General features: G+C 35.4%; 1 protein-coding gene across 2 annotated transcripts in view; it reads left to right on the top strand.

Annotated features, from left to right (window-relative positions):
* Positions 1-22,648, top strand: part of WDR35 (WD repeat domain 35) — a 68,255-nt gene that overhangs the window by 38,417 nt on the left and 7,190 nt on the right. For both annotated transcript variants that reach the window (XM_007463745.1, XM_007463744.1), the window contains 9 exons: positions 5,503-5,583; positions 10,287-10,423; positions 10,744-10,947; positions 11,802-11,948; positions 12,564-12,696; positions 14,871-14,981; positions 15,898-16,062; positions 17,331-17,471; positions 18,139-18,295. In XM_007463745.1, coding sequence (XP_007463807.1) covers positions 5,503-5,583; positions 10,287-10,423; positions 10,744-10,947; positions 11,802-11,948; positions 12,564-12,696; positions 14,871-14,981; positions 15,898-16,062; positions 17,331-17,471; positions 18,139-18,295 — 1,276 coding nt within the window. The remainder of the gene's footprint in view (positions 1-5,502; positions 5,584-10,286; positions 10,424-10,743; positions 10,948-11,801; positions 11,949-12,563; positions 12,697-14,870; positions 14,982-15,897; positions 16,063-17,330; positions 17,472-18,138; positions 18,296-22,648) is intronic.

Raw genomic sequence — 22,648 nt, 5'->3', positions numbered from 1 at the left:
GTTCTGTGCTTACCTTTGTCTTATGTATATTTACATGAACTTTATCACCTAGTAATCCATGTTCTTTATCATCCTGATAATCTTACGAACAGGCAAATGTGGACTGTGATTAATAATCTGCTCTCTCTGGGGTGTCAGAAAGCTGCTTTCTCACTGATTTTAAAGTTATATTTTTATTTTCTACTTGTGGCTCACATCTAATTTTTAGCTAATTTTTAGGCTCAGAATTTTCCTGTCAGTCTGCTTTGTATCAACTGCTAGCTGTTGTGTTTGGGAATTCAAAATAATTTGAGTGGTAGCCTAATCAAAACATCATTAAGAAGATAAATCTTTTAAACAATTTTTGAATTATCAGTGGATTTTCAATTTGGAATTTTCAATACTCCTGTTATACTCCACTAGTGGAAATAATAAGAGATGACTTGATAAGTGCTTTATGTCATTAATTGATGTTTGTTTGGACCTGTAGTTTCCTTCTTGGGAAGAAATTACATGCTGGGTCCCCTGAGCTACTGAAGATCTTCTGTAATTATTTAGTGGTAAACTAAACATCTTTAATACCCTGAATTATTTTTACATTTCCCCATTTGAGCCCTACTCAGGATCTTTGGGTTGGTCAGTGACCTGATGTAAATTGTTCTCAAAGGCTTTGTTAAAGCTTTTAGGATCTTTGTAATTTTCAGGCCCTGAGTAATGGCTCAAAGGAAGGGCATTCAGGGCTGCTGCATTTGACCTATATAAGCATGGACTTCTTTCAAGGGTTCAAAGAAAATTTGACCCTTGGTACAAAACAAGTGTGGAAATTTGACAGGTAACCATGGGATAAACTTGAGGATGGAAGTAAAATACTTTTTGAGTGTTAGGGTCCTTTTCCCATCCTTGGCCCTACTTGTATTAATTCCAAAATCATATGCCTGGAGCAGTGAGAGGATTATGCCTGGCTGTTCATAATGTGTGTGTAGCACACATGGTCAGTCTAGCACCAAGGGAAATCTTTGCCTGGTGGAAAGTGTTTCTTAAGTAGTTTTAAAAGAACAACCTTTTATTTATTTATTTTTGGAGTTTGTTGTCTGGCTTGGCAAGTACTTCAATTTCTATTAGATTTAGAGGTAGGTGGATTTCTTATAACATTACCATTGACTGGATTTCTTTATAAACCATGGTGTGCTGTTCTTTTCATTCGTGAGGACCCTGCCTGTGGTCCCTGTTTGGTTAGTTACTCTGCTAGTCACTCCTCTAGCATGTGAGGTCATACTCTTCAAAACTGAACTTACTAGAACTCCTTTAGGACATAGTATTCTGTGTTATTATTAAGGAGATAAACTGTTGTTTGATGGTTACTACAGAATACATTTTTATACGTTTGAGTGTTATTATGAATTCTAGTTTCATACCTTTCCTTAAATTGTAGACCTTTCTTCAGATTATGTGTGAGAAAAGGGTGCCATTTGTGTGCAAAATTCTAATTCATTGATAAAGCATATTTTCCTTGAGGATTAGGAAATGAGTATTTAATGTTGATATTCCCTGCTTGATCATTTTCATCTCCAGTGACCCTCTGAGGGTACTGATTCTTCGATTTCTTTGTTGACCCATTGATTTTTTAGTTTAGTTTAGATGTTGTTTAGTTTCCATGTGTTTGTTTTATTTCCAGTTTTCTTACTATAATTGATTTCTAGTTTTATACTGTTGTGGTCAGAAAAGATGCCTGATATCTTTTCAGTCTTTTAAAATTTATTGAGATTTGTTTTATGGCCTGGCATGTGATCTATCCTGGAGAATGTTCCATGAGCACTTGAAAAGAATGTATATTCTGCTGTGTTTGTGTCCTGTAGATAGCTTTTAAGTCCATTTGGTCTAATATGTCATTTAAGGCCACTGTTTTCTAATTGATTTTCTGTCTGGATGATCTTTCCATTGATGTAAGTAGGGAATAAAGTTCCCTAATATTATTGTATTACTGTCAGTTTCTCCCTTTACGTCTGTTAATATTTGCTTTATATATTTAGGTGATCCTATGTTAGGTGCATATATGTTTATGAATGTTATATCCTCTTCTTGGATTGACCCTTTTATCATTATATAATGCCCTTCCTTGTCTTTTGTTATAGACTTTGTTTTAAAGTCTATTTTGTCTGATATGAGTATTGCTACCCCAGCTTTCTTTTAATTTTTATGCATGTAATATCTTTTTCCATCCCTTCACTTTCAGTCCGTGTGTGTCTTTAGCTCTGAAGTGAGTCTCTTGTAGGCAGCATATAGATGGGTCTTGTTTTTTTTTATCCATTCAGCCACACTGTGTCTTTCGATTAGAGCATTTAGTCCATTTACAGTTAAAGTGATTATTGATAGATATGTACAGTACTTACTGCCATTTTGTTACTTGTTTTCTGGTTGCTTTTGTAGTTCTTCTCTGTTCTTTACTTTTTCTTTTAGTCTCTTTCCTTTTGGTCTGATGATCTTATTTAGTGTTATATTTGGGTTCCTGTCTCTTTGTTTTTGTGTATCTATTGTAGGTTTTTGGTTTGTGGCTGCCGTGAAGGTCATATATATGACATTTCTATATCTATATTTATATGTCCATATATCTATTTGTTTTAAACTGATAGTCATTTAAGTTCAATTGCACTTTGAAAGGTCTACATTTTTTCACCCCGCCCCCCACGTTTTATGTTTTGGATATTTTACATATTTATGTATGTCCTTTAACTGTTTTTTGTAGTCATAGTTGATTTTACAATGTTTTGTTTTTTAATCTTCATACTAGCTTTTTAAAGTGATTGATCCACTGCCTATACTATATATTTGCCTTTACCAGTGAGTTTTTTTTTTTCCCTTCCCATATTTTCTTAGTTCTTGGTGATTTTTACTATTCTGTCTTCCAGGTCGCTCATACATACTTCTAATATCATCTAATCTGTTGTTGATTCCTTCTCCTGTAGTTTTCATTTCAGTTACTGTGTTCTTCAGTTCTGGTTGGTTCTTTTTCATATTTTCTAATTCTTTGTTGAAGTTCTCACTATCTTCCTCTATTCTTTTCCCATGTTTGGTGAGCACTCTTAAGACCATTGTTTTGAACTCTTTTATCAGGTAAATTACTTGTTTCTGTTTCATGAGGGTTTTTCCCTGGGATTTTATGTTGTTCTTTCATTTGGAACATATTCCTCTATCTTCTCATTTTGTTTTACTTTCTCTTTTTGTCTCTATGAAATTAGGTGAAACAATTACCTATCCCATCCTTTAAGGTGTGTCCTTATGTGAGAACATCTGTATGCAGTCTGTGTGTGCCCAGTGGCTTTGGTGGGAGAGCTGCTTCTGAAGTGAGTGTAGGCCGGGACTTTTTCTAGGGTGTGCTGGGGCCGTTGCCTTGGAGGGGTGGGCTGGAGCTGGGGAGGGGAGTAGGGGGCTAGAACTGGAACCAGCATAGGTGGGGGCTTCTCCCGGGACTTTCTGGGGCTGCTGCCTTGGCAGAAGGTGGGGCTGGAGCCGGAAGGGCTACAGCCAGGGCCCTGTGCGTGCTGCGTCTTCTCCCGTGGTGCAGTGGTGGTTGCCACCTCTGTGGGGGGTGCTAGAGCTGCAGCCCAGTGCAGGCTGGGAGACTGTGCTGGTGCAGTCTTGGCAGGCAGGTCAGGGTTCCAGGCACTTTTCAATCTGCTGCCTCTGCAAGCAAGACTGTGCTTGCACCCTTTAAGAGCAGGGTCTCAGTTTCTTACAGCCCTCTGGTAAGCCCCACTGGTTTTAAAAATCAGCCAAGGGAGCTTGTCTTCCCAGTGCTGGACCCCAGGACTGGGGTGCTCAGTGTGGGGTGTGAACCCCTTGCTCCTTAGGGAAGATCCCCATGCTTGTGATAAGCCCTTCCGTCTCTAGGTTGCCTGCTAGGGGTGTGGGTCTTGGCTAGATCACTTCCCCTCCCCTCCTACCAGACTCGGTGTGTTTTATCTTTCTGCAGCCTTGGTTGTGGAAGAGCCATTCTGCTAGTCTTCTGTTCTATACGTAGGTGTAGTTTTGGTGTGTTTGTGGGAGGAACTGGGCTCAGGGTCTCCCTGTGCCATCTTGGTGCTGCCCGATCTCACTCCTTATCCTTCTATTTCTCCTTTTCTCTTTGTTTTTGGTATTATTTTTATCCACAAATCATCTTTTATGACTTTATCTTTTGACCCTCTTGCTTTGTTAAATTGTCTAGCTAAAAATAAAAAATTTCCTAGTGATTAACCTTTTTATAAGGGTACACTTAATTTACATGGAGTACCAAAATAAAGTATATGAAAGGCCCCTATAATTTATAAGAAATATTTTGTTACATGTGCTTTTTTTGTGAATTAAATTTTATTCTGATTTTTTCGGTTCATAAAAGCATACTGTTTGCCTATATGTAATATAATTTTTTGAGGAAATTTAGGGATTTTATAAAATTTTCTCATATAATTTTAGTCAATTTCTACCTTTTAAAGAAAATATACATTTAAAAACCCAATAAACACATATAATGTGCCTACAAGAGCCTCATTATTAAACTTAGACATATTAAATGCAAACTAAATATGATTCAATATTTACTTCTTATTTTCATCTTTTTAGTGTCTTACCATGATAATAATTTTTGTAGTTTCTATTATATATGAAGCACTAACTTTCAGAGTTATAAATTTGATATGTTATTTCATTTGGATTTAGGTTACTTTCTATTTCACTATGACATCACACACATATTTTAAAAAATTGCATTCTGGAGTTATGTTCATTATCAGACAACGTCATCCTATTCTTTTTACAGTGTTCTTGGAGGTGTTAAGTATATTGGGAGTGTATTTCTTTTACTAGGGATTTAGGACAACTACTTTACATTATAATATGCGTTTACCATACTTTATTTCTACAAGCCTGTATAACGCTAGGACAAGAACCAGACATATAGCAGGCTCATGTGTTTCCATGTTGGCAAATTAAATCTTCTTATGTAGGAAATGAATCTATCAAGGATGCCCTCCGGCTAATGTTACAGAGAACATACTTTTCAGTATGGTATGGGACTTTGATATATGTGCTTAGATACAAATATAGTGTTTGTCAATTTCATTAAATTTAATGTTGCATGGAATGAATAAGAATTATCAAACTGTATAAACCATCTTTGGATTAATTCAGAAAATTTGAACTGATACTGGATCCTATTAGGGAATTAATACTGATTATGTTAAGGTGTGATAATAGTAATGTGGCCATTGTAAGAGAACATCCTTATGTTTTAGAGATATGAAATAGTTAGGGGTGAAATGTCATGTCTAAATTTATTTTACTTTAAAATACCTTAGCCAAAAAATTGACTGAAGCATATTTCTAAAATGTGAATAATTATTTAGATGATGTGTATATGGGTGTTAATGACATTCTCTCTCCTTTTTTGTTGTTTTGAAAATTTTGATAATAAAAGTTAAAATCATGATATGGTAAAGAAGGAAAATTTTGTACAGTTAAACATAACATTTGTTTTTGTCTTTAAAGGAACCCATTCAGACTTCTGGATATATTTGTAATTTTGAGGATTTAGAAATTAAATCTGTTCTTTTGGATGAGATATTAAAGGTAATTCTTATTAAAAAAACAATTATATTTCTGTTGCTGGCTTGACTGGGACTCATTTTTGTACCAGGCAGTGTAGTGTCCTGGTTAGGAGTATGCAGTGAGGAGTTCCAGCCCTGCCCTGTCACTTATACAACCTTTAGACAGGTTCCTTCATCTTTTAAAGTTTCATTTTTCCTTTCCTGTTTATGAGCCTGTTTTTACCTCTATAAAATGTGGATAGTAATAGTACCTGTCTTACCGGATTGTTATTTTATAAGATAATGAGTGAAAAACAGCACAGTGCTATGACCAAGAGCTCATAAATGGTAGTTAGTTGTTTTCATTATTTTTATATTAATAACAGAGATACTGAAGAAATATTTGGCAATTTTCTTTAGTCTTTCGCTTGTTCTAGGATATTTGAGTAACTTTTTTATTTGGAGGTCCACTGTTCTCCTATTTTATTTTTCAGGTTTTATAAAATAATCTATTTCTAATTCCACATAAGGAATTCCAGATAATTTTTGAATCCCTACTTTGGCCTTCATTGAACGTTCTTTGAAAATTTTTTACTCTAAGAATGTATTGAAAGTTTACCTTCCTTTTATCTAAAATGTTTATTTTTCTATGTACTACATATGTTTTTTGGAATTGGAATAGTGGATTTTAAATTTCCAGAAGTTAGTTGCATTTTTGTAGCATGTTTTCATATTTTGGTTTGACATGTAAATTGCAGCTCTTTTATTGGGAACCAGTTGTCTTCTGTGTCATGACCACCCTGCCGCAGAAGGAATGGCCCCCACCCAAAATTTGGTTTGCGTGTAAAGAGTGATGACACCACAGATACACCAAAAGGGTGTAAAACGGTCTTACAAACTTAATGAGTTTTTAGGGGAGAAAGGATAGGCTTTCCAAGCTGCTCCAAAATTGGTTTGAGAGCAGGGAAAGGAGACTGGCTTGGGCTTTTTGGGCAGTTAGAGGGTGGGCCTAGGGTGAGGGTTCCCATGGGTAGGTAGAGATATGTGTGGTTTGAAACTCCTGCGTCACCAAGAGATGGAACGCTTATGCTTTCTTATCATCTTGTCCAGATGTGAGGCAGAAGGGGAAGGGGGAAGGGTGAGGCTTAAAAGCTATCAGCAGTCAAAGTCAAAAAGGAAGGTCTGAAGTTCTGTTACAATCTAGGTCTCTTAATGATTAACATTAGATAAACATCAGAACATTATCCTGTATAGCTGTAACCAGTATGTGGAAAGATAGATTTGGTAGATTAGATACATAAACAGAAGTAATTTTATAAAAATGACATCACTGTACAATCTACTTGTTTACTGTTTAGTTTTAATTCAATAATGTGACAGTGAATCTGAAGGAATAGTGGAACATTAATTTTTTTTCACCACAAATGATACAGTTTTTCTGGGTTAAGAAAAAAACTGAAGAACTAAGAGGTTATTGCTTTTAAACTACATCTTAATTTTTAATAGTATTGACTGTCCACTCTAAAAGATGGTGTTTTTACATTTTCTCCCTCTTTCTCTCTTCTTTTTGTTAGGCACATTGTTATTTTTATGTTGTCAAGATTTAGAACATTTACATTTTGTTTTGTAACCCTAATTTTCCACATATGTAGTCTTATATTTAAATGAAAGCTATTACCAGTCTTCTTCTACATTTTCTCTGTACATGAGTTCTTAATTTTGATTAATCTTTTAGCTGGCTGGATTTCATCGTTATAATTTTTTTCAAGAAAGGCTCATAGTTGCTGATTGCCTTAAATTCTGGAATGCTTAAAAATGCCTGTGATGTGTTGCTCTGATGATTATATTGACTTTTATGAAGAATTTTTTAAAACACATATTTAAACTGGTTAGATGTACTTTAAAATTCTTGATACACATTTTATGCATATCTAATACTAGGATAAAGAAAGTCAGAAAGAGAAAGACAAATACCGTATGCTAACACATATATATGGAATCTAAGAAAAAAGAAAATGTCATGAAGAACCTAGGGGTAAGACGGGAATAAAGACACAGACCTACTAGAGAATGGACTTGAGGATATGGGGAGGGGGAAGGGTAAGCTGTGACAAAGTGAGAGAGTGGCATGGACATACATACACTACCAAAAGTAAAATAGATAGCTAGTGGGAAGCAGCCGCATAGCACAGGGAGATCAGCTCAGTGCTTTGTGATCACCTAGAGGCAGGGTATAGGGAGGGTGGGAGGGAGGGAGACGCAAGAGGGAAGAGATATGAGGACATATGTATATGTATAACTGATTCACTTTGTTATAAAGCAGAAACTAACACACCATTGTAAAGCAATTATACTCCAATAAAGATGTTAAAAAAAAAAAAGAATAACTACAGTACTGTTGCCCGGTTTACTGGCAGGCGTTGTTAAACTGTGAGGGAAAACCAGGTTCTGTGTGACAATTTTGTTATCTGTCTGACTTATTACATGCAAAGCCGTAAAGAAAAGAATATTGTCATACCTTAGTTCCGTCTGAGGTCTTGTTGACCCAGGAAATATTTAGCTGAACTGTGGATTCCTTCAAGCATACAGTTTTAAGAAACAACACTGAGTGTTGTACACCTAAAACTAATGCAATGTTACATGCCAATTATATTTCAATAAAATAGGAAAAAGAAATAACATGAGAAATTTCTTGGAGGACTAGAGAAGGAGTGCAGAAGGAAAAGGACGGGAATTAACGTTCACTAAACTTCCTTTGTATGAGATGTTTGTTTGTGATTACAGCTGTACCTGGTAGATTTTACACAGACCTCATTTTTAGGTGAGGAAGGCTCTTAGTGGCTGACAATGATTTACCCAAAGTTCATCTGTTCATTGACTCAGCAAATATTTATTGAGAGCCAGTAAGACAGTTCCTGGCTTCAAGTAGAGGAGTTGGGGAGATAGGCAAGAACTTCATCAACTGGAAGAGGGGCAGGGGTGCTGTGGTTCAGTCAGTAGGTGTATCCCTTCAAAGGCCTGAAGCAAGAGAGCATTGGGTCAGTTCTGAGACTGTGAATAATGTGAATAACACGGCTAGGCATTGTGCTCAGTGTTTGATATGTGTTATCTCGCTTAATCCTCCCAATGCTAGGAAGTAAGTTTGATTACTATTCCATTTTTTCAGAGGAAGAATCTGAGGCTTGGAGAAATAAGCTGATTTGCCAGTGATACCCGGTTAGCAGTAGGCAAAAGCATGGTTTGACTCCAAGCTTTCTGGCTTCAAAGCCGGTGTGTGTAACTGTAGTGCTGGCAGAAATGAGGCTGGGGAGAGGTAATGGGGTAGGGGGCCCAGGTCATAAGTGACCTCGTATGCCTTGCTGTGGAGTTTAGACTTGATCCTGGAGTCGGTGGCGGAGTAGTGCAGGAGAATGATATGATTAGGTTTATATTTGGGGATGGCCCTGGCTTCCTGGGTGGGTAGGGAGTGGGGTAGGGCAGGTTCTAGAAAGAGCTGCCACATAACCAGCAAGGGATGGAATTAGGATTTGAGCTAAGGACTGTTTGAGTCCAAAACTCACGCTCTTTGCATCCTACTTTGTACGGTAGTTCCCTAAGAACTTTTCAGTTTCTAGATACAGGGGTTCAGTTGCAGGGTGGGGAAAGGGTATGTGTGGCTCAGTTAACCTTTTCAGAGAACTCTGGTCCATGGGAGCCATTACTCTTTTACACATGGGGGCTCTAATTTTCTTGTATGCTTCACTTTTTCGTTACTTAGAATATGTAGAATATCGGTGAGTTCGTGATAACTGTTTTCTTTCTCTGGCTGTTAGCTAGTTCTTTGCTGCAAGACTGGTCTTTAAATTTTTTTTTCTTTGTCAGGCTGCTAAATTATAAAAGGAAAGTAGTGATGAAAACCAGCCCTTTTTCTTTTTAAAAAAAAAAAATTGTCTGCTGCCCAACAGCATGTGGGCAGCACTTAAATTCTATTTAGCATTTTACTGTACTTGCTGTGTCATATTTCTGTCCATCTGTCTATCTGCCCATTAATCAGTCCTGTTTTTTAATATATTTCAGAGTTAGTACATATATACTTTAGCATGCATATCATTAATTAAAGTTCAGTAATTCAAGTTCCGTATTTGCTTATAGTTTTCTTTCACTTGAAATAAAATATGCATACAGTGAAATGCACAGATCTTAAGTGTATCAGTCAGTGAGTTATGACAAATGCATACGGTTGTGCAGTTCAAACCCCTGTCAAGATACAGAACATTACTATCATGCTAGAAAGTTCCCTCATGCCTCTTCCCAGTAAATCTGTCCATACCCACCCTCAGAGCAACTGCTATTTATAATTTTTCTTTTCAATAATAGAAAAAAAGAGTAGATTAAGGAGTGAGGGGTAGAGGCCCTGCACATGGTGTTTTCTGCTCCAGTGGAGGCTGGCGGCACTTGGGACGGGAAGAGAGTAGCTCCTGGGGAAAGACATTTTGAGCCGAGGGAGACAAGGCTGCATGATTGTAAGGGACCCCTTTGACGACTGTCCCCTTTTCCCCTGATTGCCTCAGGAGGGACTTCACTTGTGGACTGTGGGTGTTTTCCAGATAATTCAAAAGACCCACACATGGCAATTTCTCTTTTTCCCAGTTTTGCTAATAATATGATACAGTTGTTTGTTTGTTTGCTGTTTTTACTGTAAAAAAAAAAAAATACATACTCTAAAGGCAACTATTTGAATTTCTTTCTTTTCATCTTTACTTTTAGAATCCAGAATATCCAAACAAGGATTATATCATTAACTTTGAGATTCGGTCCCTGAGAGATAGCCGAGCACTGATTGAGAAGGTTGGAATTGAGGATGCATCTCAATTCATAGAGGATAATCCACACCCCCGACTTTGGTATTTAAAAATAAATAAATAAAACCTCTCAACTTTTCAGGTGTAAAGTCTCAGCTCTGTCGTCCCCTGCTCTCATACGAGGCTCCTGATGGGAATAGGCTTCTGTTCTTATTCTTTTTAGATTTAAAATATAGAAATTTATTTTAGATTCGGAAGTATTCAACATGAGCATAACATTATATGAAACGTATAAATGTGTTAAAATAATCACTTTCCACCACGTTTCACTAGAAACAGTAGGTGTAATAATTGAATTCTGATTCAAGACTTGTTTATCCTTTAACTCGCCATTGGCTTTTCTGTTTCTCTTTTTAATAAAGGCGCCTACTGGCTGAAGCAGCTCTTCAGAAACTGGATTTGCACACTGCAGAGCAAGCGTTTGTGCGTTGCAAAGATTACCAAGGCATTAAGTTTGTGAAGCGCCTGGGTAACCTGCAGAGTGAGTCCATGAAGCAGGCGGAAGTGGCTGCCTACTTCGGCAGGTTCGAAGAGGCTGAAAGGATGTATCTCGATATGGACAGAAGGTAAGTGATAAAGGTGCAGGCATCCGGACTAATTCCAGAATTTGTGATTTTTTTTTTCACAAATGAGGATTGTAAAATAGACTAGATGTATCATACCATCTCTTTCAGAAAATAATTTCAATTTGGATTACAACCTAGATAGTCTACATGACCTTCATTAATTTATGCTTTGTAATTTGGGGGCAGCTTTCTTCTCTGTTTTTATGTAGTGTTAATGACTGGCCATGGGAGACTTTTCACTTGGTAGGAAAAAAATTCATATGACTGCAGAGACAGGAGGCTTTATCATTTACTATACCACTCATTATTTGGGTTCTCTTTTTTGGTTTAGGCCATTATTTAATTTTCAGTTGTCAAGGAGCATGAAATAAAAATCAAAGGTATTTAGGGATTGAGTTTTATTCTTTATATTTCATTTTTATTTATATAAAATACTGTATGAACTTCATTTCAGCTGTGAACATTATATCTAATTTTTATTATCTGTACTTTCAGGAGGTTGCTAATACAACTCAAGCCCTGAAAAGAAACATAAAACCAAACATGTAAACATGAAATAAGTCTGATTATGTCTTAAGAAATTGATGAAAAGAAGTGATTATTATTTAAGTCATTATTTTGCCAAGTAAATTGAAAGTCTACAAAAATAAGAGGCAGGAAATTGTTTCCTCTTTCCTTTTGCAGGTTCTCTGCATTGCCTCTTACCTGGTGAGGCTAAATTTCTAAAATGTTTGGAGTTACCTTATCTGTCTCTTCATTGTTGTGTATTCTCAGTACCTTAGAACTGAACCTAGCACATAGTAGGCACTTGATAGATACTTGGTGAATGAATGAATGAATGTCATTTTTTGTAGAGATCTGGCTATTGGCCTCCGGCTGAAGTTGGGAGATTGGTTTCGAGTACTCCAACTCCTGAAAACTGGGTCTGGTGATGCGGATGACAGTCTCCTTGAACAAGCCCACAATGCCATCGGAGACTACTTTGCTGATCGGCAAAAGTGGTAGGTAACCTATCTGGGCCCCCTCATCCGTTCATTTGGCACTTAAAATTGTAACTGCCTGAGTACTTCCCTATGAAATAATGCTAGGGAAATGAAGACCATCCTTCCAGATCCCAAAATTCACATAGCTCTGGATTCACATTGAGGAGCAAGAGATCCTTCAAGCTGTCAGGTAAGCACTGTAAGACTTTGGAGTTTCAAAACCCAGAAGACTTATACTGTAGTTCCAGGTAGCTTTCTACTGTTTGAGGCCACAGTTTATATTTTCTTTTGTTATTATAGATTATTTTCAGAAATCATTGACTTTTATTCTTAAGTTATTTTGATCAGTATGCTTATTTATTTATGTCAGTGTTTGGAAATACAACTGTATATCAGATTAAAACATATTTCTTAAGAACATTCAAAGAATGTTGTAACTAAAATATGCTATGCAGTCTTTAGTTTAGTTTTGCTTTTTGTTCAATTTATATTCTTCAAAGACATGCTGTAACTAAAGATGATTAGAATAATACTAGTGCTGGCATTCTAATGAAAGAACATTTTTAGTAAAAGTGCTTGTTTACGAGGAGATTCACATTAGTTTTAAAAGGTTTTTTTTTTTTCTTTCCATAGGTTGAATGCTGTACAATATTATGTACAAGGCCGGAACCAGGAACGCTTAGCTGAGTGTTATTATATGTTAGAGGATTATGAGGGATTGGAGAATCTTGCCAGTTCACTTCCAGAAAACCACAAGTTGCTTCCAGTAGGTATTATAAATTTCAATTTTTGGAGTTGTTAGGTTACTTTATAAGGTTTTTATGTTGTAGTCTGGAAATGTCCTCTGCAATATAGAAAATTAAAAATTAACTAAAACTTTACAGTTTCTTAGGTATGGAATGATGCTTTAGTTATTAAAACAATTTACCAATATTACAGAATGCTTGAAACTGGAGAGGAAGAAATCAGTCATATTCCTACTATTTTAACATGATCACAGTCTTGTGTAGGCTTCTCAGTTTTGTAAACTTGCTTTAAAAAATTAGCTGAGGGCTTCCCTGGTGGCGCAGTGCTTGAGAGTCCGCCTGCCGATGCAGGAGACGCGGGTTCGTGCCCCGTTTCGGGAAGATCCCACAGGCCGCGGAGCGGCTGGGCCCGTGAGCCATGGAAAAAAAAAAAAAAAAAAAAAAAAAAATTAGCTGAACACGTGAAATATTTACAGATGAAATGACATGTTGTCAGAGATTCGCTTCAAAATGATTTGAGGTGGGTCTGGGGAGTAGTGTGTGCGTATATATGTTTGAAATTTGCTATAAGAAAAGTTTAAGATAGCTTAAACTTTTATTAGGTTCACAATAAACTTTTATTAGGTTATATTAGCAATAAAAGTCAAGATAGCTTGACTTTTATTGGGTTATATTAACAATAAAGGATTTAATGTTGAAAAAAAGAGAAACTAAAAGCAGAGTTCTCTATAACTTTGTTCTAAATTTTCTTTTTAAGGCTTTTTAAATTAATTGTTGAATAATGTAAGTGAGCTTGTATTTTATTTGTTTTATCAGAAAGGTAAATCACTGAGTTGTACGAGACCTGGAGAGGTAGTAGCTCTCAACTGCAGGGTCTGGACGTATATCAGCCGTGGGTTCTGCTACAAAATTTTGTCAGTTACTTAATAGATGAGTATAGAATTCTGTTAATTCAGTTCTTTTCTCTATTGTGAATTAGAGCAATTATCCCTGTAATAATGGCATTTTTATACACCCTTATTCTCAATCCTATATGTTCACTTGAGTAGGAAAACTGAAATTACTTACAACCCTGGGATTAGGGACTGTGTATCTGACATTATACTGTCATCTGTTAGGTGTGTCTGATGACGCAGAAAAAAATGTTGCTGTACGGTATCCAGAGCAGTAATATTACTGATTAAGTACTAAGTAATTATAGCTATAATAATTAAATATTTAAAATAATTAAAACTTTTCAGTAGTACTGCAAATTTTAAATCAAGTTTTGGAGGATTTTTTAATAATATGGGAAAATGTACAAAATATTTAAGTGAGGAACACAGGATACAAAACTATATATAATATGATTACGATACATTCACAAACACACATATACATATAATTCACAGGACACAGATATTAGGAAATTACACCAGAATAGAACGAGAGGTTTCTTATGGGAATAAGATTATGTGTACCTTTATTTTTCATCTTTTCTAATTTTTTTACCATAAGAATGTATTACTTTATAATCAGGAAAATATAAGCATTACTTTGAAAGAGATGGTTGGGTACAAAATTGTACTTTTATGATATATCCCAAAATATTTTAGGAGTAGGGATGGGGAGAGAAATCTCTGACCAGTTAGATATTAAGAAAGAAAGAAGAGTGATATTCTGAAGATGGCAAGTACAGCCCAAGGGTGTGATCGGTGGTTGTTGTGGTTCTCCTCTGTTTTTGGTCCAGCTTCCGGAACTGATGAATGGCCAGCTTGTCTGGGGCATTGCTTTATAGAGGGATTTGAGAGCCCTCTGAGTGTCAGGTTTCCCTTAAACCTCTAATTAATGATCGACATTGAGTATAACATCAATTGTCTTAAAGGGTTTTTTTTACTTGCTAGTGTGGGGTTTGTTTTGGAGCTTGGTATTTCTGTAAGCTAGCTACTGCACTGAGAGAAGGTAAGAGTGCAGTATCTTCAGAACCTGGTTGAAAATAAGATCCGTGCTGTGAGACAGTGAAGCCCAGATTTTATAGAAGGTGATGTTTTAGCATCTCTTCTGGTTTGTAGCCACTGCCCCTATGTCCATTTAAAAGAAAAATTACTGTAGCCACCAGAAAATTTAATATTCTCATGTCCCTATGGAGTTTTATAAGTTAAAATATAAGTGATTTCCTTGTTCTATGAGATCGATAGTATTATTTTGTCCACAGGAAATAGCACAGATGTTCGTGAGAGCTGGAATGTGCGAACAAGCAGTGACTGCGTTTTTGAAATGTAATCAACCAAAGGCAGCAGTGGATACCTGTGTACATCTCAACCGAGTAAGGAGCTGAAAAGTAAAGTCACCACAGTGATGCTTTAAAGACTGTTGCCAGTAAGGGTTGGAGAGCTTGAGATGGATTTTGTGAAAGGAGCCAGATAGTTTCTTACTTAGTTGAGGACTGAGAAAATGTCGGAATTTGCATTTGCCTCTTGAAATGCTACCATTAAGGGTGACCCGCTCATAACTAACTCAGTATGGGAACCTGAACAAACCCTGTGCTTTTAGTCTGGCAAGTTTTTGTCTGGAAGTAATTTCATAATTTTCTGCATTTTATTAGGCTTGGGTTTTGTTTCCAAAGAAGGACCAGTTAATGGTCATTGCAAGAGGAAGGAATTGAGTTACTTTATCAGTATTTATTTTGGCAAATCTATTTTCCTTTCCCCTTATAGAAAACACATATTTGATATTTTTAAGAGCTGGAATTTAACTAAAATTAAAATGCAGAATTGTTGAAATTGTTGACTATCAATGTATTCTTTTAAGTATTTTCTTGAAGTATTTTATAAAGCTCCATTTGCTTTATAAAAATAACTTTTAAATGTTAAATCTGATAGGACATTTTCTTAACTGAAATTGTGTATTTTGTTACTATAAACAAATGTATCTTTTTCTTGCTCATAGTTTGTGAAAAATTAGAATTATAAGATTAATGTGATTATAAACTTTGATGCTTTCTCTTTCAGATGTACTTCTTAAGCAAATCAGTCTTAGATCATTTGACTATTTTGACATGTTTGACTCCTAAAATTTATAATTGCTCTGATTTTAAGTGATTTTTAAAAACATATACCAGTTTTTTATTTTGATATAGTGTTATTTATTATTATAAACCTAAAGCTTTATTGTATGTGTTTTAAGACATATCTGACTATAAATGCTTGGGTAATTGTGTGCTATATATATGTTTTCCCCAGTGGAACAAAGCTGTTGAATTGGCTAAAAGTCATAATATGAAAGAAATTGGTTCCCTGTTAGCGAGGTATGCATCTCATTTATTGGAAAAGAATAAAATTCTTGATGCCATAGAACTCTATCGGAAAGCCAGTTACTTTTATGATGCTGCTAAGCTGATGTTTAAGGTAATGTAATAATCTTGGTGAGTATTTGGCTTGTTCTAGTTACCAGTGCTTTCTTATAACTCAAGGATACATTTTCCATTTTTTGGAAGCAATTATTTGTTAAAGCAAAATCCCTCTCATTTATTACTGCTATAACTATGTGTTATCTTAGTATTATTACATTTTACTAAAAAAGGCTGTTTATTACTTTTAGCACCTTATTGATGCTTAAGCAGTTTTATATTTACTTAATACCGAAGTTAACAGAGAATTATAGAATTTTCAGGGACCATAAAGTACAAATTCCCTTAACTGGAATTTAAATCCTGATGATAACAAAACTTTAAGTCCTTTTAAATGTGCAAGTTTTAAAGACATTACACTTTTTTTTTTATTTAAGAAAGATTTTATTATATATCACTTTTTTTTTTATACAGCAGGTTCTTATTAGTTATCTATTTTATACATATTAGTGTATATACGTCAATCCCAATCTCGAGGTTACACTTTTCATAGTATGCATTTGGAGGGAACGTGACTAGTAACAGTATTAATGTATGCAAATTTTACATTCTAGTCTATACTTTTCCCATTCGATTTAATGACAAAGGAAAAATTTCCCTCCGAATCATTTAAAAAAATTTAAATTTCTGAAGGATGTACCACGTTAAAGCCATCTTATCACTGGGTACTTGGAACATTATTTAAAAAATCTCTTCGGGGGCTTCCCCGGTGGCGCAGTGGTTGAGAGTCTGCCTGCCGATGCAGGGGACACAGGTTCGAGCCCTGGAATGGGAAGATCCCACATGCCGCGGAGCAACTGGGCCCGTGAGCCACAGCTACTGAGCCTGCGCGTCTGGAGCCTGTGCTCCGCAACAAGAGAGGCCGTGGTGGAGAGAGGCCCGCGCACCGCGATGAAGAGTGGTCCCCGCCTGCCACAACTGGAGAAAGCCCTCGCGTAGAAACGAAGACCCAACGCAGCCAAAAAAAAAAAAATCTCTTCGTTATATAAAATACTAGCCATTCTATGAAAGCTTTTCTTCATTTTGATTTCATTATTTATCAGCATCTGTTATTTTCTCAAATTGTTTTGAGTTCTAACTCTAATGGCTAAATCCTAAGGAAAGAACTAAGTACTTATCAGTACTATGGAAAAGAAAATGGGTGGTATTTATATTCCACCCTACTGACTTTCCTCCTGTTTTTAGAGAATCATATTTCAGAAATGGTAATATTTGTACAAGTATAGATTAAGAAATATTTTCCCCCAATTCTTTAAATGTTTAAAGATTGCAGATGAAGAGGCAAAGAAAAGAACTAAACCTTTACGTGTTAAGAAGCTCTATGTACTATCAGCTTTACTTATAGAGCAGTACCATGAGCAAGTGAAAAATGCCCAGCGAGGAAAAGTTAAAGGAAAGAGCTCAGAGGTAAGGTAGAACATTAAGTAACATTAAGTCATCTGAAGTGTTAAGGCAAAAAGAGCTATCAAACTTCTCTTTATGGACAGGCCATTTAATGTACTTGTTTGCATTTATTTTCTTAAATGATATGAGGAAAAGGAATGACTGATTTGGAATTACCGCTCACATTCAGACATCTCAACTTGGAAATATTGAAAATTATATTTTTTTTACTAATCTGTAATCTTTGCTTAAATTCCTTACTTGGTAAATCCTTTCTAATCAGTGAGTTTTAAAAACTTTCCTAAAATTATATATATAATTTTAATGTGCAGATGAGCCTTATATTAACTTAAAGTTTAATCAATTCTATTTAAAACTTTGGTGTTACTATGGGGAGAAGAGTCCTTTCACAATGTACCAGTTTACAAATCACCACAAAGTACACTTTAAATATCTTACAGTTTGATTTGTCAATTATACCTCAATAAAACTGAAGAAAAAATTTGATCATATCAGTTTAACAAAATGTGAATTATAATGGAGACATTAAGTCTGTAGTGACAGTTTTATAATGATAAAATCTGCTGAGCTATTTTAATGTATTGATATACCAGTTTCAGAAATCATCTCTATTGGAAGGACCATTGTTAGGGTTGTGCTGACAGAAAATGTGGGTCTGCTTTACTTGTAGGCCACTTCTGCTTTGGCTGGTTTGCTGGAAGGAGAAGTTCTGTCTACAACTAGTCGTTTCACAGATAATGCTTGGAGAGGGGCTGAGGCTTACCACTTCTTTGTACTGGCGCAGAGGCAGCTCTACGAGGGCTGTGTTGACAATGCATTGAAGACAGGTGGGCATATTACCTAATGTATATAACATGTCTAAAAAGTCATAAATTGTAGATGAAGGGCTAGCTCCTTCAAGTTGCCCTTATGTTAATTTCAATGACACTTTTTTTCTGTGGACTTATTTTCATATATTTGAGGTTTGCTGTTTACGATCTGTTTTTCACATTCCCTTTTTAAAGTTCTTTTTATTTTTTAATACATGGAGAGCAATATATACGGTTCACAGAAAAACCAGAAGTTTGAGATAAGCAAAAAGAACATTTATAGCATTCACTATCACTTAAACACTTAATAGCCCAGTTCATATCCTTGTGTGTGTGTGTGTGTGTGTGTGTGTATGTGTATATATATATAAAATATAAACTATAAATATTTACATATTTAATATCTGTAATATGTATTACATTATGTATAATAATTATATAAAATATATATTTAAATAAAAATAAGTGCATATATTTAGAAATAATTTGTTTTTTTAAATATTGAGAGTGTAACAAACCATACTTTTATGTACTTTTAAAAAAACATAATGATATGTTGTAAAATATTTCGGTATTAGTAGATAGATTTCTGTAGCATTTAACTGTATGTTAAATGTTTTTTATAAAAATGATACTTACGTAACAATTTCAACCAAAACAGAAAAAAATTTTAAAAAAGTAAAATAATCTTATAATTCAGAGATAATCATTGCTAACATTTGGGTGAACCTCCTTTTAGACATTTTTTCCAAGCCTATACAATTGTATAGTTTTATTTAAAATAATATCACACAATGTATGTTGCTCCTGAGTTTGATTTTTACCCTCAACAGTATATTGCAGTTATCTTTCTATGTTGACAAATGCAGATCTATGTTGTCATTTTCAATACCTATATAATGTGCCATCGTATTTATTTACTATAATTTATAGAAGGTTATTTACATGTAGTATCAGGATCTTCATTTCTGGATTAACAATATCTTCAAGTTTAGATAGGTTAACTCCAAAAGAGCATAATTATGAGAATTATGTTATAAACCAAAGCATATGAATGACTAAATTGTTACAGCGCTTTCAGATGGGCCATGACAGCATTGCCGGCACTGTCACTACCCACCCTGGGTCACACTGGTTGGGCCACTGTGAAATAGCCATCACCAGCACACATCATACCCCAATACATCATCAATCTATAGTACAATGGCATCATCTTTAAAAGAAACCTTCTTAGAGAAATTCTTTTATTTGAATGTTTCTGGAATTCTATAGTGATGACTTTTCTTTTTCTTTATTCATTATTTTTGTAAGAGCTCTTTAGAAATTATATATAGTAACCCTCTGTCATATCTGTCGATTTTCCCTGGCATTTATAAGTTACAATTACTTAACCTCTCTAAGCTTCAGTTTCTTTTTGTGAAAAGTAGGGATAATAGGATCTTCTTCATAGGGTTGTTTTGAGGATTAAGTGAGAAATTTATGAAAAGAAAATTTACTTATTATAGTGCCTGGATATTGTGAGCCCTCGAGAAGTGGCAGTCATGATGATGATATTGACAGTGGCTTTTTACATAGTCCTATCAATCAGTCTTGATAGGGGTCATGCTCAGGAAGTCCTTCACTTCAAGGTTATTAAATATTGTATTTTATTTTAACTTCTTAGTTATTGCAAAAGCATTTATTAAAAACTTATTCATCCCTCACGGATTTGAAATTCTACCTTTATGAAACTAAATTCACACATTTTGTTAATCTCATCCTAGGCTGTTATTTTCTAGACATGGACCTCTGTGTCTGTACTTTCTCTTATTTACCTTACTTTTACATTTTAATATCTGGAATTTCTGTTATCCTTCATTCCTCTTCTTTTATGAAAAACATTTTGGGTATTTGCTTGCATTTGTTCATTCAGATTAACTTTAGAATCTTTCTGAAGGTGGGAAGAGTTTCAATGAAGTCCTAGTGGATTTTGAATTAGAATTGCATTACTTTAATGTATTAATATTGGGATCATTGATATATTTATAATATTGAGTTTTCTCATCCAGAAACATCAATTTTTAAAAACGTTTTGTATATCTGTGTTTCCCTCTAAAGTTCTGTAGTTTTATTGTATGTTCTGTACATTTCTCTTGTAGCTGATTCCTGTTTTTGTCATTGTTAGCACTGGGGAATGTACCTTTTTTTCTAATTGATTATCAGCTATACATAGGAATCATTTTTTTTTTTTTAACATCTTTATTGGGGTATAATTGCTTTACAATGGTGTGTTAGTTTCTGCTTTATAACAGAGTGAGTCAGTTATACATATACATATGTTCCCATATCTCTTCCCTCTTTGTCTCCCTCCCTCCCACCCTCCCTATCCCACCCCTCCAGACAGCCACAAAGAACCGAGCCGGTTTCCCTGTGCCATGCGGCTGCTTCCCACTGGCTATCTACCTTACGTTTGTTAGTATATATATGTCCATGTCTCTCTCTCGCCCTAACACACCTCACCCTTCCCCCTCCCCATATCCTCAAGTCTGTTCTCCAGTAGGTCTCTGTCTTTATTCCTGTTTTACCCCTAGGTTCTTCATAACATTTTTTTTTCTTAAATTCCATATATATGTGTTAGCATACGGTATTTGTCCTTCTCTTTCTGACTTACTTCACTCTGTATGACAGACTCTAGATCTATCCACCTCATTACAAATAGCTCAATTTCGTTTCTTTTTATGGCTGAGTAATATTCCATTGTATATATGTGCCACATCTTCTTTATCCATTCATCCGACGACGGGCACTTAGGTTGTTTCCATCTCCGGGCTATTGTAAATAGAGCTGCAATGAACATTTTGGTACATGACTCTTTCTGAATTCTGGTTTCCTCAGGGTATATACCTAGTAGTGGGATTGCTGGGTCATATGGTAGTTCTATTTGTAGTTTTTTAAGGAACCTCCATACTGTTCTCCATAGTGGCTGAACCAATTCACATTCCCACCAGCAGTGCAAGAGTGTTCCCTTTTCTCCACACCCTCTCCAGCATTTATTGTTTCTAGATTTTTTGATGATGGCCATTCTGACTGGTGTGAGATGATATCTCATTGTAGTTTTGATTTGCATTTCTCTAATGATTAATGATGTTGAGCATTCTTTCATGTGTTTGTTGGCAGTCTGTATATCTTCTTTGGAGAAATGTCTATTTAGGTCTTCTGCCCATTTTTGGATTGGGTTGTTTATTTTTTTGTTATTGAGCTGCATGAGCTGCCTGTAAATTTTAGAGATTAATCCTTTGTCAGTTGATTCATTTGCAAATATTTTCTCCCATTCTGAGGGCTGTCTTTTGGTCTTGTTTATGGTTTCCTTTGCTGTGCAAAAGCTTTGAAGTTTCATTAGGTCCCATTTGTTTATTTTTGTTTTTATCTCCATTACTCTAGGAGATGGGTCAAGAAGGATCTTGCTGTGATTTATGTCATAGAGTGTTCTGCCTATGTTTTCCTCTAAGAGTTTGATAGTTTCTGGCCTTACATTTAGGTCTTTAATCCATTTTGAGCTTATTTTTGTGTATGGTGTTAGGGAGTGATCTAATCTCATACTTTTACATGTACCTATCCAATTTTCCCAGCACCACTTATTGAAGAGGCTGTCCTTTCTCCACTGTATATTCCTGCCACCTTTATCAAAGATAAGGTGACCATATGTGCATGGGTTTATCTCTGGGCTTTCTATCCTATTCCATTGATCTATCTTTCTGTTTTTGTGCCAGTACCATACTGTCTTGATTACTGTAGCTTTGTAGTATAGTCTGAAGTCAGGCAGCCTGATTCCTCCAGCTCCATTTTTTGTTCTCAAGATTGCTTTGGCTATTCGGGGTCTTTTGTGTTTCCATACAAATTGTGAAATTTTTTGTTCTAGTTCTGTGAAAAATGCCAGTGGTAGTTTGATAGGGATTGCATTGAATCTATAGATTGCTTTGGGAAGTAGAGTCATTTTCACAATGTTGATTCTTCCAATCCAAGAACATGGTATATCTCTCCATCTGTTTGTATCATCTTTAATTTCTTTCATCAGTGTCTTATAATTTTCTGCATACAGGTCTTTTGTCTCCTTAGGTAGGTTTATTCCTAGATATTTTATTCTTTTTGTTGCAATGGTAAATGGGAGTGTTTTCTTGATTTCACTTTCAGATTTTTCATCATTAGTATATAGGAATGCCAGAGATTTCTGTGCATTAATTTTGTATCCTGCTACTTTACCAAATTCATTGATTAGCTCTAGTAGTTTTCTGGTAGCATCTTTAGGATTCTCTATGTATAGTATCATGTCATCTGCAAACAGTGACAGCTTTACTTCTTCTTTTCCGATTTGGATTCCTTTTATTTCCTTTT

The sequence above is a fragment of the Lipotes vexillifer genome, unplaced genomic scaffold (genome assembly GCF_000442215.2).
Source record: "Lipotes vexillifer unplaced genomic scaffold, Lipotes_vexillifer_v1.1 scaffold571, whole genome shotgun sequence".
NCBI lineage: Eukaryota > Metazoa > Chordata > Mammalia > Artiodactyla > Lipotidae > Lipotes > Lipotes vexillifer.
Note: the sequence above shows the minus strand (reverse complement) of the source record. Positions and strands in the feature narration are given on the sequence as shown.